Genomic DNA, 14,760 nt, shown 5'->3' with positions numbered 1-14,760 from the left:
TGTCACTGTAACCTGACTGAATATTCATCACATCTCAAGCATGTACTATTCATTTAGTCTAAGCACTATGTGATTCATCTGTCTTGAACAGATGTGGCCTTGTCTGTTGCTTCACGATGCACTGAATTAAACCTACCACATCACAAGTGTATTTTAAAACAGATTGCCACTACAATGGACATGTTATACTGGACCGACCATAGCCACACAATTTACTGGACTGATAAATGAAATAAGTTGAATATAGAGTTTGGAATTAATTGTACAAATGCCTTCATAACTGTGGCTATGAAGCTGCTTAACACCTGGCAATAAATGTTCATAGAATCCACAGGGTTACACAATATGCCGTCTTTTTGTCGTCAATGTTGTGTTTATGCAGTTAGGTTAGTTATTGTCGTATTGCATGTCTTCTTTAACTTTTTTTAATAGAGTTTTAACCATGGGTATTATGGTGCAGCAGTGCCGAGTCCACAAAGAAGCAGCTAACATTATTGTATCATGTTCCAGAATTATTAATTTACTTGAATCACAGGAGTTGACAGCAATGATTTCAATACACTTTCGAGCAAACCTTTTAAATATCTATTTTATTTTCAAAAAGTGAAGAGACTATGTTGATAATCCAATAAATGATGATGTACTGCCATCTAGTGGCTAAAAAATATAGTGTAAATGAAAATACAGCATATTCAGATGTCACATATATCAAAATAACAATGATTGAGATTAGTTTACAAACAACAATGTTACAGAGAACGACCCGTTCTCTTTAGAGAAAGAGATTCTATTCAATCAAAAACAAGATAGCACAGAATGATGACGTGTACAATCTGTGATGACTGCATGTTGAAGACGTTACAGGAGGGAGCTCAGCGGTTGTAAGGATGCAGTGAACCAGAGGCAGACTTGATGTTTGTCTTGATGTTGCTTGGCATTTTTCCTGAGAGAAAAGAAAGCCACAGGATTGGAGTAAGTGTAAACCATTCAAATGTGTTGAAAACCCCATTATGTAACTTTTTGTCTCAGAAGCATGGAGAAGATACCAAGACACCAGCCGTTACACAAGGAGAGCTGGACAGGGCCCTAGATGGCCCTCAACCCAGGAGTAGGACCAGTATCTGCTCCTTTGTGCTTGGAGGAGCAGGAGGAGCACTGCCAGAGCCCTACAACATGACCTCTAGCAGGCTGCTGGTGTGAATGTTTTTGACCAACCAAGATGGCCGACTGGTATTAGGTACCAGGATGAAATGCACCCTTCTAGAGTCCTGGCAAGCTCTCCTTGTCTAACCGCCGATCTCCTGATATCTCCTCCATGCTTTTGAGACAAAGCAAACCTTCTTGCGACCGCACGTGTGGATGTGTCAACCTGGAGGAGCTGGACTACCTGTGCAACCTGATTGGGCTGCAGGTAACGGCTCATGCAAGGACACTAGCGGAACACAAAACTAGAGAACAATCAGTCGGGAAGGATAAGGAGAGAGCAACTGTCTGTGGTCACCACATTCTAAACCCTGCATTCCTCCTTTTTTGGGTGTTGTCTTGCTTGTGCCTCTCCTTCTGCACCTGTTGTCACTGATTCACAAGCGCTTCCTTAATAAACAGAATGATATCCCTGAAGTTTAACCAACACTGTACTGTGGTGATTAATTGTTCCCTTCATTTTTTGAACAGTGTATCACGCTAATTACATTAACTCATTGCTTTTATCCAAAGTGACTTGTGTATATATGTTTATTCAAGACAAGCAAGGACCAGGAGAGAACAGGAGTAAGTGAAGCTAAGTCCTACTCAGACAAGATAAAGGTGCTTAGAGGCAGTGCATGAGGACAAATATAGATAGACGTTTCCTTTTTCACTTATAGATCAGTGTTGTGCCAGCTATCAGGTGTGAGGTTGTTCGGGTCTTAATTTCATTTTTTATAGGCTTGCAGAAGGACAGAGGATCGAAATTGAGCTTCCTATTCTATCGGCTTAAGTCAATGACATAAGCGGTGCATTAACAGTTTACTGTTAGCACTGTAGACAGTATATAGAATAATTTAGATATGATAATATAATAATAAGTTAGCCATACTCATACCCCTGGCATTCATACACTAGTATCCCCTACCTGGCTGTCCTTGCTGCTGTGGAGCCACAGGTCCTCCCATACCTGTTTGCTGTCCTGAACCACCTCCAATGGTGACCTGCTGTAAGGTTGGACCTCCACTCATCATGGGTCCCGGGGCCACCGTCCCTGGAGGTCTACACTTGGAAAGCCCCTTTCCAAAGGCAACCGCTCCTACCAGTGCGATGGTGTCAGCGGGGTTAAACGACTGCTTGTTCTGTCGCATCGCTAAAAGGAAAGATATTCTCATTTAGGGTTATCGTACATTAAATGACCAATGAAATGAGGTGGACAGCGAGCGTACCTGCACTTTCTCCATCTCTGTCATCACGAGGATTATTCAGCTTTTCCAGCAAATTAGAACACAGCTTATTCAATGTCTGAATCTGTTTCTGTTGGGAAATGTGGACTTGAGGTCAACAGTGGAAAGCCATACAAGGGAAATGACAAATATTTCATCATGCGAGTAGGACGGCTCTCTCATTCGCTGACTAATAAGAGTCATAAGTTACTGACCTGTGCAACTTCAGGGCCAATACGTGCAGACTCAGCACTCAGTTGTTTCTCCTGCTCTTCCACCTCCGGGTCAGGTTTAGTGCGCAGGTAGTCCGGAACAATCTCATGGCTGAATACGGGCACACGCTGCTCTGTGAGTTTCTGGACAGAAACAACAGGCAGATGCAGTGGACTGGCAGGTCAGAGAGGTCACATAAAGAGTGTGTGTGTGTGTGTGTGTGTGTGTGTGTGTGTGTGTGTGTGTGTGTGTGTGTGTGTGTGTGTGTGTGTGTTTGTGTGTGTGTTACTCACTGCTAAATCCTCATCTCGGTCCGGAGAGAGAAGCAATGGAATTATAACCTGGTTACGAAAGGACGGGGTCTTCTCATTCTTAAGTAGCTTATTGATGGTGTTCAGCTGACCAGACAAAAGTGCAAAGTTGTCCAGGACAGACGGCCTACGGGACACAGAGACCCGTCACAGTTATAGGGGAAAAAAAGTTTTGAAAGAGCATCTTATATTAAGCTATTTACATGATTAAACTAACTAGAACGAGAAAGGGCTGCACAATTGATTAGGTTACTATGGAAACCTCTGAGGCTAGCCTTCTTGAATGCACGATTACCTCAAGAGTTTGGAATTACTTGTAAGAAAATAGGATCGTCACAATCGATTACTTTTAAAATATAACAAACTACTGATTTTTTGTATTATTAATTAGGTGATGGATATTTGTACATGTATAAACTCTGAGTACACATGTCCCAACAAAATCTATTTCTTAATGTAAGAGAGCTGAAAGGGAGAAATTCAAACTTCAAATTCCCCACTACCACTGACAACAATTTCAAAATCATAAAACATTCAAAGCACCTAGCAAAAAATGTGTGTGTTCAGTGTGGTGACAATGATACCAAACAGCAAGGCAGCGCTTTTGCTCATTTAAAAAAGACAGAGTTGCTTGAAATATCACTGCAATCCAGTAATTTATCATCACTTCTAATGGGTATCAATAATTTTGTCCAGGGCATTTTCCCTTCTTTTATTATTGAAAACATGTAACATTAAAAAATCTAAATCAAAATGATGTTCTATTACAAATGGAATAAACATGGATGGATGCCAAAAACAAATATTTGAAATATTTGGAATGGTTACAAAGCTTATATGAGAAATATACAGTATATTCCCATTATGTGTGTATGTATATGAATTCTGAGATGGTTAAAACAGTTAACGAATCTCTAATAAACAGCAGATCGACCTGTTGTTTTGAAGCTTTACTGCACCATTGCTTTCTGACACAAACACTTAAACAGTGTTGTTCTGGGTGTCATGCTTAGTTTAGTCAATTGTAGATGCTTATCCTTACCATGTTAGGTACTCATTTTCCAACTTGTAGATGAAACTGTGCAGAGCGTTTTTGACATGAGCTACCCGAGAGACGAGGGAGTCCACCGACGCCTCTAACTGCTTTTCCTCTCGTTGCTGAGTGGGACAAACATCAGTCCAATAATCAAACAAACACTACTGACGACGGTGCGTCACACAATGTGTGTAGCTACCCTTACTTAGCAAGCTAAAGCTAAATATTGACCATTTTCAACAGTAGGCGGTTTCAATCTATCGACTACATAAATCAAACATATATTTCCCACGAATTGTATTACAAAGATGTGTTTAACTAAAAAGAAGCAGGAAAGCATTTGGGATAAAATGACACAATTACCTGCATTGTTGAAAACAGGGTTTGAACTTCTGGGAGACAGATCCACTTCCAGTTCACCCCTTTCAAAATAAAAGCATATTCTTTTGAAAAGCCCCCGGAACTATATCAACTATTAATAATAATATCATACAACATGAATTGTACCTACTCCGATTTAACAGTATTGATGTCATTTTCACCTCATTCACATGTGTATCACATATCCTCGTTCTCATTATTGTTTTGCTTATCTCTTTTTTCCTCAGCTCTCTATGTGTAATAATAATCTCCAACATGTTTGATTTTGTAGCATTATGTATTTTTTAATCCTACAACTTTTCTGCATTTCATATCCTGGCAACACACTCACTGTGACTCATCTGTTCTGCAATTAGTTTTGGTTTCCTTGTTCTATGTGTCAGTGTGTCTTACAGCTTATTTTATCTTTTCAACTATTTTAATCAGAGAAGGTATTACATTAATTCCTGTTTAGGTATAAATTATTGTAATAATGCTCAATGATTATCATTCATCATCTTTCAAAGATGAAATCATTTTGAGTTAAAGCTACTTAATTACTCATTCATTTCTGGATTGCAGATACTTGGAACCAGTACATGGTGTAGCTGTAGCAGAACTAAGCATATGTGCAAGGGTTAACAGACTCATTCTGCATTTAGCATTCATTATAAAAGTGAAGAAAGTAAAGCATGTGTGTCCCAGGTCTTTCCATTAATATAATTCAGAGACAATAAGTAACCATGAACAAAATACTTTTACACAAAATATTTTTAAAATCACAATCGCAATTTATTTAGTTGCAAAAGGTGGGCGGTATTAAGCAGTGGCATCTTAGAAATCTACTCAGCAGAACAGAACATGTACCACTCTCTCACAGAAATGCAACTCTTTTTCTGCGGTGTTGAAAGAATTGTAGTCATGAATTGTAAACATGATGGTCCCCCTCTGGAGTTCTTAGTGGTAAAAATCTGGGCGATTGGACAATATTTCTCTGAATGGTCCCTTGCAGAAGTATTAAAAAACAGTGCCACAATAGAGAATAGGCACAGTGAACGCGAAACTATCTTGTAGATTCCCAAACAGTACTGCGTAATGCAATAAAGACGGTAATACCATGTACAAATCTAGATTCTTTGGGTACTATTTTTCCTTATAATGCACTGAATGAAAACTGAGGTGGAAAAAAAGAAAGGCAGCGCTCTTGACAGATATTTGGCCATTCATTTAATAATGAATAGAGATTAAGGAATATAAACAATATCATTAACAAAAACAATGTTAATGAACAAGTAGGCAAAAGTGGACTGGAAAACCAATAACAATTCTGACGTTTTACTACAGTGGCTATTCAATCATCTGTGACACTACTTTTTGGGATCTTTGTTGCATGAGATTAATACACTTCTGTATCTGTTGTTGGAGGTTTCTACATTCCTGTAGAATCTGCATCAGAAAACAAAGTCCTCTTCTTAATGCACAGCAACTGCATGATGAACCCCTACAGGAATGGGAAAACGCCACACAACAGAAACACAGGTATTGATTCTATGCAACAAAGATGCCAAGATGTAGTGGCTGCAAGAGGCCAGACACATTACTAAAATGAACGGTGAAACTACAGCCAGAAAGAGAGCGTTGTCTGTCTTTGCCCCCCCTCCCCCTTAGTGTGTTTATATAAAACATTCTTCAGAGTCCTTACCTAACTGAACTAATATCTAAAAGTACAGGAGCTCTTAGAGGCTTTTCAAAAGTGTTTAGCGTGAAGTTTTGCGAGTGTTCAAAGGCCTATTGATTCGAAAGGAAGATTTGAGAGTCTCATTCACAGTTGGAACGGTGCAGCCGTGGTGGGTTGGGGAGTTTAGAAGAGGCTTTCTACGTCACCCATCTCCACAACCACAGTCTTCAGCTGGGAGTAATACTCGATTGTCACTTGGCCATTCTCTCTTCCAAAGCCTGGGAAAGTAGATGAGATCACGTCATCATTGCAAAAAAAAAACATGCAACACTATCAACTGCACACACAACTGAACACAGATGTACCTACCTGACATTTTGTATCCTCCAAATGGAACTTCCACAGGGCTAATGTTGTAGTTGTTTATGAAGACAGTTCCTGCCTCAAGGTTCTCAGCCACACGGTGAGCTCGGGAAATATCCCTACAGGGGAAGGAGAGAAGATGAGCAAGGCATATGAAATCAGCAGCATTAGGAAAAATGGAACATGTCTATACACAATTTGACGCTTCTAAAAGTACTGGTCATCCAAGAATAAACACTTCCTTTTGAGTCATATATTCCAGCTGACCCAGCAATCAGTTGTAAAACGCCTCTTTATCATCAAATACCAAAGGTCAGAGCTGTTGGCTGCATCACGCCATTGTTTTATTTCAAACAAGTGTGCACTGTTTTTTGTGCCAACCTTGTAAAGACTCCAGAGGCTAAGCCAAAGGTAGTATCATTGGCTCTCTTGAGAACTTCCTCCTCCGTGTCAAAAGGCAGAACAGACATAACCGGCCCAAAGATCTCCTCCTTCACACACGTCATGTCATCTCTGCAGTCATCTGCATTTGGAAGAAATCACAACATGTCAAGGACACAAAATACCGTCACAAGTAGTTCAGCAATGAATGAAGCATACTGGGACATATTACAGAAGACATACCGAGTACGCAGGGTGACATAAAGTATCCCCCTTTCAGTTTGGGATCACTGGGGGTGAAAGGCACCCCTCCACAAAGCACTTTAGCTCCCTGAGAAAACAGATATCCATCAAATAACCAGGTAAAAGAAAATAAATGAGGATGACCTAAGATAAGGACAGAAGGAAACATCTGAACTTGACATCGCTGCTTTAAGTTTAAGGAGAAGTAATAAGGTGTAGCTGATTTCATTCCCAGATAAATGTTAAATGATTTGAAAACAAGGTTAAAAAAAAAGGTTTATCTAATCTAATAATTTCAAGATTATCAAGTGACCTGACTCTTGGCCTCATCAACAAATCCCAGCACTTTCTCAAATTGTGGCTTGCTGATCAGCGCTCCCATACGAGTTCCCTCCAGCAAAGGATCGCCAATAGGGATGGCCTTCACCCTCTTCACCACCTCTTCCAGAAACTTGGGCATGATCTTCCTTTGCACAAATACTCGGGTCCCATTGCAGCAAACCTGTAGAATGAACAGAAATCCCAACCAGGATTCATTCAAGAAGAAGGCATAATTGTACATGAATGACACGAGGCAAAAAACTTGAATCGGATCTCACCTGTCCCTGAGTCAAGAAGTTTGCCATGAGTGCTCCCTTCACTGCATTCTCCAGCTCACAATCCTCAAATATAATGAGGGGAGATTTTCCTCCAAGCTCCAAAGTTACAGGCTTCACTCCCTTTGCTGACATCTCCATGACCTAAGAAAGAGGAGGACACGTTAGATGTTATACTATAACAACGCCTAAGCTCAGAGCGGAGCCATTGACGACTTCTCTTCCTTAATCAAAGGGCTCTTTCAAGTTAAAAAAAATCACGCAGCAGACAATAGTTGCAGTCATCTGATTCCATTTCAGGTGTACATGCTGATGGTTTCTGTATTGACGCTTAACATTATTATGCTGAAAATAGATGTTTGTTCTATCTGAATACCTTTTTGCCTGTTGGAACGCTGCCAGTGAAGGAGACCTTGGCTACCATGGGGTGGTGGCAGAGCAAGGTGCCAGTTTCTGCTCCGCCCTGTACCACATTGAAGAGCCCGTCCGGTGCACCCGCCTCTTTAAAGATCTCAGCCAGTAAGACAACAGTCACAGGAGTCATTGGGGACGGCTTAAACACCATGGCATTACCTAATGACAACAAGGGTGCAACACTACACATTACAATTTTGTTGACAGGTGCGCATCAAAACGGGAAAACAACACACAGGCACTGTTCAAAGGATCCAACATACCGCTATAAGACACTTACCACATGCCAGAGCTGGAGCAGCCTTCCATGATGCTATTTGGAAGGGGTAGTTCCAGGCACCAATACCCACACACACACCCAGAGGCTCCCTTCTGGTGTAAGCAAATGCACCACCAGGAAGCTGGACATGCTGGCCTGTGGGCAAAAAAAGAACAATCCATGTACCAATGAACCTTTAGCAACCCTGATTCCTAAAGACCCGCGCCATCTGTGACATCACTACTATTTGACCTGCTGCCATCAAAGCAAGGAAAAAAAAACTGTTACTATCTGGGAGCTGTAATGGCACTAAACTCTGCAAAATACTTCACTGTTGCTCTCTTTCTGCTGCTTTTACATATATTTTTTGATTTTTCTTTAGATTTTCAGATGTATTTACTTCTTTTAGATACCATTAAATATATTTTGTTCTCCCCTGTGTGTTTGTGCACCAATATTTTGATTGATCACATGTGAATAAACCGTCAATGGTTGTCACAAATGTTGTCACAAATGTTGATTGAAATGAATTCTAACCAGGAAGAATAACAATTGGAAAATATCACGTTTGGCAGACACAAGAGTGTTAATGCACCCACCTGAAAGTGTAGCAGCCATGCCAGCATAGTACTCAATGCACTGCCAGGCAATATCAATGTCCACCTGTGCTTCAGTAATAGACTTGCCATTGTTGATCACCTCCAGTTTTGCAATGTTGTCCCTTCGCTCCTATTTAGAAATGTATCACAAAAGAGTTAGAGATCTTCACTATCTTAACATATTCCATGTGTGTACGGTAGTTTAAAGGTTGTATAGTTCTTGCCAGAATATCAGGTTGAAGTCTTCACACACAAGATACGGCTTGTTTGTACAAATGTAGGTCATTGCTGTGGGAGGTTAAGTTAATCCTACGCCTCCTGATTGCGACACAGACATGCAATTTTACAGCGGCTGTGTTATGAGGCAACAGTGGAGCTTCTCACCCTGATAATGCGAGCGGCCTCCAGCATCACCCGAGCTCTCTCCATGCCAGCCAACTTGCTCCATTTCAGGTATGCGGCATGAGCGCTCTGAATGGCCTCATCCACCTCCTCAGCTCCACAGGGGATCATTTGACACAACACTCGGCCTGCAGACGGTTTACAGATTAGATTAGATTACTACCAACAACAAAACTAGTAATAGTAGCAGTGGTAATATGAGATAATACTACTACTACTACTACTACTACTTGGCGCTTTACAAAAAACAGTGGAAAGACAGGACACATTTTAAACATTCAAAATAGAAGCAAAGATAAACCAAAGTAATAATAATAATAAGTGGGCAGATGCAAACTAAAAGATTAAAATGGCAGTGTAGTCATTCTCCATAAAAGGCTAGACAAATAAAGCTTTACTTTTTTTTTTAAAGCTAGCACTCACTGATTGTAGATGACGTAGCTGTTCTTGGACACAGAGGAAGACTATGACAGAGTTTCAGTGTTCACTACATGTATTCGTGACATTATGATACATTTCAGTTTGGTTTTGCATTAGTTTAATAAATTGCAGCGGCGTCTTTCATGTCTGAATTCACATTTATTTTCCTCGTGTCAACTTAACGGTAGCAGTGGGGCGCCTCTGACCCCCGGACGGCACTCACTCTTTCCTCCAAATGTTCGTATTCATCATTATTAATGCAACGTTAAACCCTGAATGATTCTTTATTGCATTTACCAGTCGCAGGTTCAAACACGGGCTCGGCGTTTTTGTCGTCCCGGGGCTTGACTCGTTTCCCACCCCAGAAATTCAGATGATCCGTGACCACCACGGTTCCGGTGGAGGCTCCGGGCATTGTGTCAAGCAGAGACTGAGACATTTTCACACGGAGAGGAGCTGAAAATCACAGTTCACGATATCAATGACACGTTAAGTTATCTACACTTAAACTTATAACGGCAGCGATTTATGGCCGAACGCTGTGGCATCGCACGCACACACACACACACACACACACACACGTACGTGGTTTATTTCGTGCATTTTAAGCTGAAACACCCAAACTAGCGCTAATAAACTGTAATGCACATCAAAACAGACTCTAAAACGACACATTTTGGGGCCTTACCGTCGACGGTCTTGCAGAGAGGGTGAACCCAGTAGCCGCCGCCTAATATAGCAACATCAGAACACACGCCCCATTCCACAGACAAGACACCCTCCTCTCCTGGACGAGTCACGTACGGTCTCCATCATACAAACTGGACTCACGCGTTATCGGTTAACAGGACAGTGTCCCGCTGCCAAAGTGTTCAAAAGTGACCAAATTTGCTGCGTCATATTTATAGAGCAATCGTGCTCTGTGTGGACTGTGGGTCAGTGCAGGTCAACATGGTGCCACAGTGATCCGGCAGTTTCATTATAGAATGTTGAAGCTATTTGGATAGTTGCAGATGAGGGGATTTAAAGCCCCACAAGAAAAATATGGCTTATCATCCAACACTCACTGCAAACTTCTGATTAGGATTCCACATAATCAATTGCATAAGCCTGTACCTTATAGTATTAACAATACAGGCTAAACTACTAGGTGTAATGCCATTGAGAGACACCTGCTACATTGGGAAGGGATGCCTGACTGACAGCTTAACAGAAACAAACCTTGAAGATGACCAACGATACTGGCCTGAAACTGCAATGACACCAGGAACTCTTGAGGACTGGTCCCAGCATGTTGCTAATACAGGAGGCACCCCTGAGGTTTGTGCCATTATTACTGTATATGCAGCACCAGCTATAACACTAATTTCATTAAGTGACCATGGATGAGAGCAGAGCCTTGAAAAGGAAGACATCAAGCATACACATGAACCCTTTACTGCAATTGTGTGCAACCACATTTCAGTATAAAATATTTCAGCGGCACAGAATGTGAATATTGTGTGATCATTCTTAAGTCAAACTGTAAAACTCTCTGCACACAATGTTGCTTTAAAATCAACAAAAATGATGTAAGATGTTAACATAAAAATTTATTAATCTATAGTAAATTAGGAATACAAACAGTGACATACATAATACTGATCAATCAACCACATGATTACATGTGTCAATCAATAATAAAACATTTCAAAATGTATGATATCTGCCAAATACAAGATAGACATATTTGCATCCTTTGATAATCAATATAATTAAGATCAAATTTTCTTTTCCTAATTTTCTAAAGTTAAATAAGCAACACAAGTATGAGCAATCAGACAGGAGTCAAACAGTAGCTGCAACAGATTGCATAGCACCAGCATTTGTGTCTGTGCTCTGATGAAGGAGCCACCTCACACCACCTCCGTTCAGGAAACCGCCTGCCAGAACTAGGAAAATTTGGCTGCTTGGGGAGGAGGTCCCAGGAAGCCTCCTGCCTGCTTAGTAGCAGCTCTGGATGGTGCCAGACCCAGCATCTTCTGAATGTTCTGCAGAAACAAGAAAGCCCAAAACTCAGAGAGAAAGCATAAGAAACTGTGAAACTAATATGTAGAGCTTGTGTAAACACACATTTTACTACAATTATCATTATAATGTACAGTGACTACTGCATTTCTGCATAAATGTCTCAACAAATGTGGTCTGATCGCCCATCAAGTGCCAATACTGTGATCCTCCTCAGCTCATCTCCTGACTATTCCACCCTCGCAACTCATTACCAGGCTCTGGAACTCACACTTCACCACAAATCCATTGACTGCATCGCTTCAATCAAAACCCATTTTAAATCCCATCTGTTTAAACTAGTCTAACTGCTCTGATGCCTGGCGGGTGTCGCCCCCTTGATGGTGTTTGTATTGTGTTGTATTGTATTGTGTTTTCAATCCCTGGTGATTTATTTTTCTTCCTAATCTATTTAATTTCTTCTTTTCTGTGTTGTAAGGTGACCTTGATTGATTGATTGTTTTAGAAGGTGTCGATAGATAAAACATAATACAGAACTGACAAACAAAAGAGACTGTGTGTCATTAGTTAAGGTAGATTGCGTTTGTTGTGTTGACTTAGGTGAAATCCAAGCGATACCAAATGGTTCACAAGCTTTTCCTTGACACTGAATCTCATCTGAAGATAAAGTTATACCACAAATAAGCATTACCTGTCTGATGGACATAGTGCAGAGAATGTAGAGGAAGATGAAGGAGCAGTCAGTATAATCCTCGCCCAGCAGGTTGCGATGAGACAGTCCCTGGATGTAGGACAGTGGAACGAAGGGCAGTCTGGCCACAACTCTTCCATCAAAACTGGATAAAAAGAAAAACAAGAAACAGAATTGTGAACTTGAATGCACAGACTGAAGGATATGGCTATGAAGGCAACATGAAGTCCACTTCTCAAGATTTAGAAACCACTGGTCAATGGACTGTACTTGTATACGAACATTAAGCTTTTCCTTTGCAGAATCAAACTGTACTTAAAGAATGTATTAGTATCACATTCTATTCGATTCTATCTAAAGCAAAGAAAATGAGATTATACTGTTCAGTCAGCAGTGGCCATTTTGACTTTAGTAATGGTTTATTAAAATCAGGAAACTTTGTGGTCATGAAGCTCCACCCTTCGCCACAGTGTATAGAAATGTGATCAAACAGGAAAGACTGATTTAACCCCTTGTGAACTATGGCCAACTTACATGGAGTTGAACATGCCCATCAAAGCTGTGAAGCAGAATCCTATGGCAAACATGGACTTCATGCGAACCTAGAAACAAAGACGAAATGAATGAAAATAGCATTTGATTGATTAAGTGTGTTCATAGAGTCATCATGAGTGGAGCGCTGGCATAGTTCACCATGGCAACAAGTGAAATTAAATTGCAGCGCACTAACAATACGTTAAAAAATGCTTCTACTCCACTTTGGAGAATGACTTTCTCTCACCATGGACAGGTCTCTGTTGTTGTTCTTCAGTTTCTCTTCTTGTCTTTCTGCAATATATTCAAAAGTATTGATTGATTACTTCAATGAAATGTTAATGGGATGCTCGACTATGTAATAAAAATAAATTCCAATTTCTAGCTCGTCATTTAAAATAACAACAATCTCCAGTGTCAGAAAGAATCCTGTGGTTCCTGTCTTACCAATTTTCTTCTTCTGTTGGCGTCCTGCAGATTCTGTGATGGTTTCTTTTTTCTTCTCAACTGTTAACAAGAGACAATGTATTGATGATAGCAGTAAAAAATAAATCTAAAACAGTATTTAGTGTAAATATGTATTACTTACGCTTTTTGCTTTGTTTTTCGACCTCTGCCTTTAGCCTCTTGTACTTTTCAGTCCGATATACTAAAACCCATGTGATACCTGAGGAGGATGGAGAAGATGTCTGTAGTTTCTGTGAGCATTGTTGTACCGGAGCACCACAAACACACTGGAACCGAGTTAAAAGTCCACCAGCTGTTGCCCATACAGATTGAGGCAATTTAAGGGAAAGCCTGTTATGTTACTGTAATACTTTACAAGCACAACATAAAAATTGCACAACTCTGGTGATAGTAACTAAGATTTAATTATATTTAGCACAGTACATATTACGTTTGTCAAAAACTGTGCAATAGGTTCGTCGGTTACACTTCCTGTGAGGCGGTTGGAGAAATGTTGCTGGTTGAAACTCCATAACAACACATGCGTGCAGACACACAGATAAGATAAGATCCCAGATCCAAGTTAGGGTCTTTGGCCTGGATGGCCTCCAACACAATTTTGTGAACGGTAGAAAGAATTTTCATTGTAAACCAAAAAGTATGAATATCCGCCATGAAAGACAATTAAAATACAAAATATCAAGGTTGTTAAATTAATATTTTAGCAAAGTTACGCCAACAACAAGCACGTTTATCTGATAGTTTTTCTGTGAAAATGTAACTGGAATTAGTATTTACTGCTCACACTTCACGCATTTGTAGAGTGCTACTTTACTCTCGAATCTAGCTAGTTCATCTTTAAAAACGTTACCAACGGATCGAACGTGGTGCCTGGATCATCGTTTCACCGATATATTATTCAGAATGTAATAAAAACACACATTATACAGCTTTCGATGTCGGACATTCCGTTTGTCAACGTGCCTTTATGAGGCTCACTCACCTTCAGCTAACAGCGCTGTGCAAACAGAGATGAACACGATCAGAATAGTATCAGCAAACATGGTACTCATGGTGGCGTTTACTGTCCTGTTAATCCGGCTGCAGATCGAGCAAAGCGATGATAATATTCGAAGAGACACCCTGAGCACATTACACTGGCTGGAATAAGGCTGAATAAGCCAAATGGAAGCCAGGCGACCAACTTCCTTCTTCGCTTGTAATTTTGCGAGTGGTAATCATCGTTAGAAAGCATTACCGCCACCAAGCGGACCAGACAAAACTACAACGACAACTAAGGATTATTATTCAGCGGTTATTAGTTAACATTAAGCATTACTGCCACCCACTGAGTCGACAGAAATACTACTACTGTTACTAACGGCAATACTAATA

At 40.5% G+C, this 14,760-nt stretch overlaps 3 protein-coding genes across 5 annotated transcripts; all 3 read right to left on the bottom strand.

Moving 5' to 3' along the window:
• Positions 1–571: 571 nt before the first annotated feature.
• Positions 572–4,393, bottom strand: med8 (mediator complex subunit 8). 2 transcript variants are annotated; one of them, XM_076141658.1, is made up of 7 exons: positions 4,335–4,393; positions 3,978–4,093; positions 2,918–3,062; positions 2,627–2,767; positions 2,415–2,502; positions 2,114–2,338; positions 572–943 (listed from the first exon to the last, which is right to left on the bottom strand). In XM_076141658.1, the coding sequence occupies exons 1-7, from the start codon at positions 4,338–4,340 to the stop codon at positions 873–875; spliced, it is 792 nt and encodes a 263-aa protein (XP_075997773.1). In that variant the 5' UTR covers positions 4,341–4,393; the 3' UTR covers positions 572–872. The 2 variants fall into 2 exon arrangements, with proteins under 2 accessions (XP_075997773.1, XP_075997774.1); XM_076141659.1 differs by having other exon boundaries at positions 2,156–2,338.
• A 691-nt stretch (positions 4,394–5,084) lies between these two features.
• On the bottom strand, positions 5,085–10,482 carry aldh9a1a.1 (aldehyde dehydrogenase 9 family, member A1a, tandem duplicate 1). 2 transcript variants are annotated; one of them, XM_076141524.1, is made up of 12 exons: positions 10,375–10,482; positions 9,984–10,142; positions 9,249–9,394; positions 8,865–8,994; positions 8,287–8,421; positions 7,969–8,165; positions 7,596–7,736; positions 7,310–7,498; positions 6,997–7,084; positions 6,754–6,895; positions 6,379–6,491; positions 5,085–6,287 (listed from the first exon to the last, which is right to left on the bottom strand). In XM_076141524.1, the coding sequence occupies exons 2-12, from the start codon at positions 10,123–10,125 to the stop codon at positions 6,193–6,195; spliced, it is 1,518 nt and encodes a 505-aa protein (XP_075997639.1). In that variant the 5' UTR covers positions 10,126–10,142; positions 10,375–10,482; the 3' UTR covers positions 5,085–6,192. The 2 variants fall into 2 exon arrangements, with proteins under 2 accessions (XP_075997639.1, XP_075997640.1); XM_076141525.1 differs by lacking the exons at positions 9,984–10,142; positions 10,375–10,482 and adding an exon at positions 9,844–9,935.
• A 776-nt stretch (positions 10,483–11,258) lies between these two features.
• Positions 11,259–14,581, bottom strand: tmco1 (transmembrane and coiled-coil domains 1). Its single transcript, XM_076141661.1, has 7 exons — positions 14,369–14,581; positions 13,508–13,585; positions 13,366–13,425; positions 13,166–13,212; positions 12,919–12,986; positions 12,385–12,529; positions 11,259–11,716 (listed from the first exon to the last, which is right to left on the bottom strand). Exons 1-7 carry the CDS (start codon positions 14,436–14,438, stop codon positions 11,618–11,620), a joined length of 567 nt encoding a protein of 188 aa, XP_075997776.1. The 5' UTR covers positions 14,439–14,581; the 3' UTR covers positions 11,259–11,617.
• Between the last annotated feature and the right edge of the window lie 179 nt (positions 14,582–14,760).

The sequence above is a fragment of the Genypterus blacodes genome, unplaced genomic scaffold (assembly GCF_046128005.1).
Source record: "Genypterus blacodes isolate CSIRO-AG114 ecotype Tasmania unplaced genomic scaffold, CSIRO-AGI_Gbla_v1 ptg000019l_1, whole genome shotgun sequence".
NCBI classification, from domain to species: domain Eukaryota; kingdom Metazoa; phylum Chordata; class Actinopteri; order Ophidiiformes; family Ophidiidae; genus Genypterus; species Genypterus blacodes.
The sequence above is the reverse complement of the archived record's forward strand: the minus strand, read 5'-3'. Positions and strand labels throughout refer to the sequence as shown.